Source organism: Asparagus officinalis, chromosome 1 (assembly GCF_001876935.1).
Source record: "Asparagus officinalis chromosome 1, Aspof.V1, whole genome shotgun sequence".
Taxonomy (NCBI): Eukaryota; Viridiplantae; Streptophyta; class Magnoliopsida; order Asparagales; family Asparagaceae; genus Asparagus; species Asparagus officinalis.
Window position 1 is genome coordinate 21,730,256 of NC_033794.1, and position 2,071 is coordinate 21,732,326.

The window sequence follows — 2,071 nt, forward strand, 5'->3', positions numbered from 1 at the left end:
GGTTTGGAAACAACGTTAGTATTCATTTCAAAAAAATATTAACTCCTTATTTTCATCTAAGGTAGTTTTGTAGTCACGAGTTGTCCCTTGCATTGAAAAGAAAGGCCTAGCCTTTCCATTTCGAAGAAAGACGTTACTCTTTTCTAATACAAAATCCGTTTCATTGAATATTACTGAAACATTCCTTATTCGCCAAAGATAGTATCTCTGTTTTTTTTCCACCAAAGATAGTATCTCTAATTTATGAATTGAAATTTAAAATTTCAAGATTTTGTGATTTGCATACCGATTAGAACTCCCATCTTTCTCTTTAAATATAAAAATTATAACCCTCTCAATCTTCACCATAGCTAGATTCAGGAGTTATGATAAAGTTTGATCGTAATAATATTATGTTTTGTATTTATATTTTAAATTACCCTTCGTAGGTGGAGTGTTGTTTTAAGTTTTTATTGTCCAAATTTTATCTAAAATTTTCTTAAATACTTGCTTGTCTAGTGAGACTTAAATTTGGGTTACTCATAATAAGTTAAAATCACTTCCATTGTGTCAAAATTACAATGTTAATAATGATGATTGTGAGTTATAATTTTATTTATATTGGACTTATTTGGACTTTAATACTCAAAATTTCCACCCTCTTTAACTTTGAATGTTGAAGTTCGATTTTGATAATTCGACATTCCAAAACCTTAACTATATTCCTCAGATTTCCCAAAAGAAAAAGAAAAGCTGAAAACTAATAAGAGATTTTGCTTCTCATTCACTTTCCTATGCTATGTTTATATTCTTGAACAAAAATAACATCAATATTTTCACACTTTGGGGTATCAAATGGTCGAAATAGAAGTTCAGAACAATACAGTTTAAGAAGAGTGAAAAACATTTTGGGATATTAAAGTGCAAATAACCCTGTAACATTCTAACAAGTATTTCACCAAAACAAGAAACACTTAAAGCTCAGTGACCTGATCCAGCCCCATTTAAAACAAGAGCTTTGCTACAGGGACCCAAAATATGGGACCAATAGAGGGGACAAGTGAGGTGTTCCCCTCCTATTGGATAATGAGTTGGCCATCAATGATGGCCAACTCATTATCCAATAGGAGGGGAACACCTCACTTGTCCCCTCTATTGGTCCCATATTTTGGGTCATTGAGGAATTTTTCTTAAAACAAAAAGTTCAGCTACAGAATTGTGCCCAGAGCCCTAAACCAAGGCCTAATAAAGTCAAAACCCCTTATAGTTACCGTTGCAAAACCGGGCCCCACTCCTCTCTTTCTTCTCCTACTTCTTCCTCCTCTCTCTCTTTCTCTCAGCTATGTCTCCGGAGATCAAATCCTCTTCTCTTTCCTTCAAGAAACTGATGGGTTTTGGTTCTTTCCTCTTCCGCAGAGGCTTCAACTCCTCAAAATGGTATCTTTCCTTGTTTTTTCTTCATTTCTTTCTCTTTTGGGAAATGGGTTTCTAAAAAAGGAAGTTTTTTTGGTAGCAAAACTGAGGCGAAGCTGGCGACGGCGAGGATAAAGCTCTTGAGGAACAAGAGAGAGGTTCAGGTTCGCCAGATGAGGCGCGATCTCTCCATGCTCCTGCAGTCTGGACGCGATGACACTGCGAGGATCAGGGTAAGTGATCTTTCTTGTTTTTGATAAAAAAAGATTGAATTTTAAAATTTTAGAGTCAATTATGATTTTAAAGTTCTAAAATAACGGAATTAAGATAGTAAAGAAAGAGTCTTTACACAAAATTTCAGCAACAACATATGATTTTAGTGGGAATAATTTTTTTGCCTTAGTATCCCACAAATTTTTGGGGGACGCCGTCATGGGGCTTTCTGGATTTTTCAAACTCATTGCCGGTTAAGTGAAAAACACCCAAACCAGTATCGGGATTATCACAAAACCCCCTTTAACTTTCAGATTTTATAAAAAAAACCTCTTTTAAGTTTTAGATTTTATCAGAAAACCCCCTAATTTAGGGGGTTTTCTAATAAAATCACAAAGTTAGGGGGCTTTTTTTTTTTTTTTTTTTTTTGGGGGGGGGGGGGGGGGGGGGGGGGGGGGGGGTTTAT

At 35.4% G+C, this 2,071-nt stretch overlaps 1 protein-coding gene across 1 annotated transcript in view; it reads left to right on the plus strand.

Moving 5' to 3' along the window:
- The window catches only part of LOC109821185 (IST1-like protein), a 3,989-nt gene continuing 3,177 nt past the window's right edge, over positions 1,260-2,071 (plus strand). The window contains exons 1-2 of the mRNA XM_020387378.1: positions 1,260-1,416; positions 1,493-1,625. Of these exons, the coding sequence (XP_020242967.1) occupies positions 1,322-1,416; positions 1,493-1,625 (228 nt within the window). The 5' untranslated portion in view covers positions 1,260-1,321. The remainder of the gene's footprint in view (positions 1,417-1,492; positions 1,626-2,071) is intronic.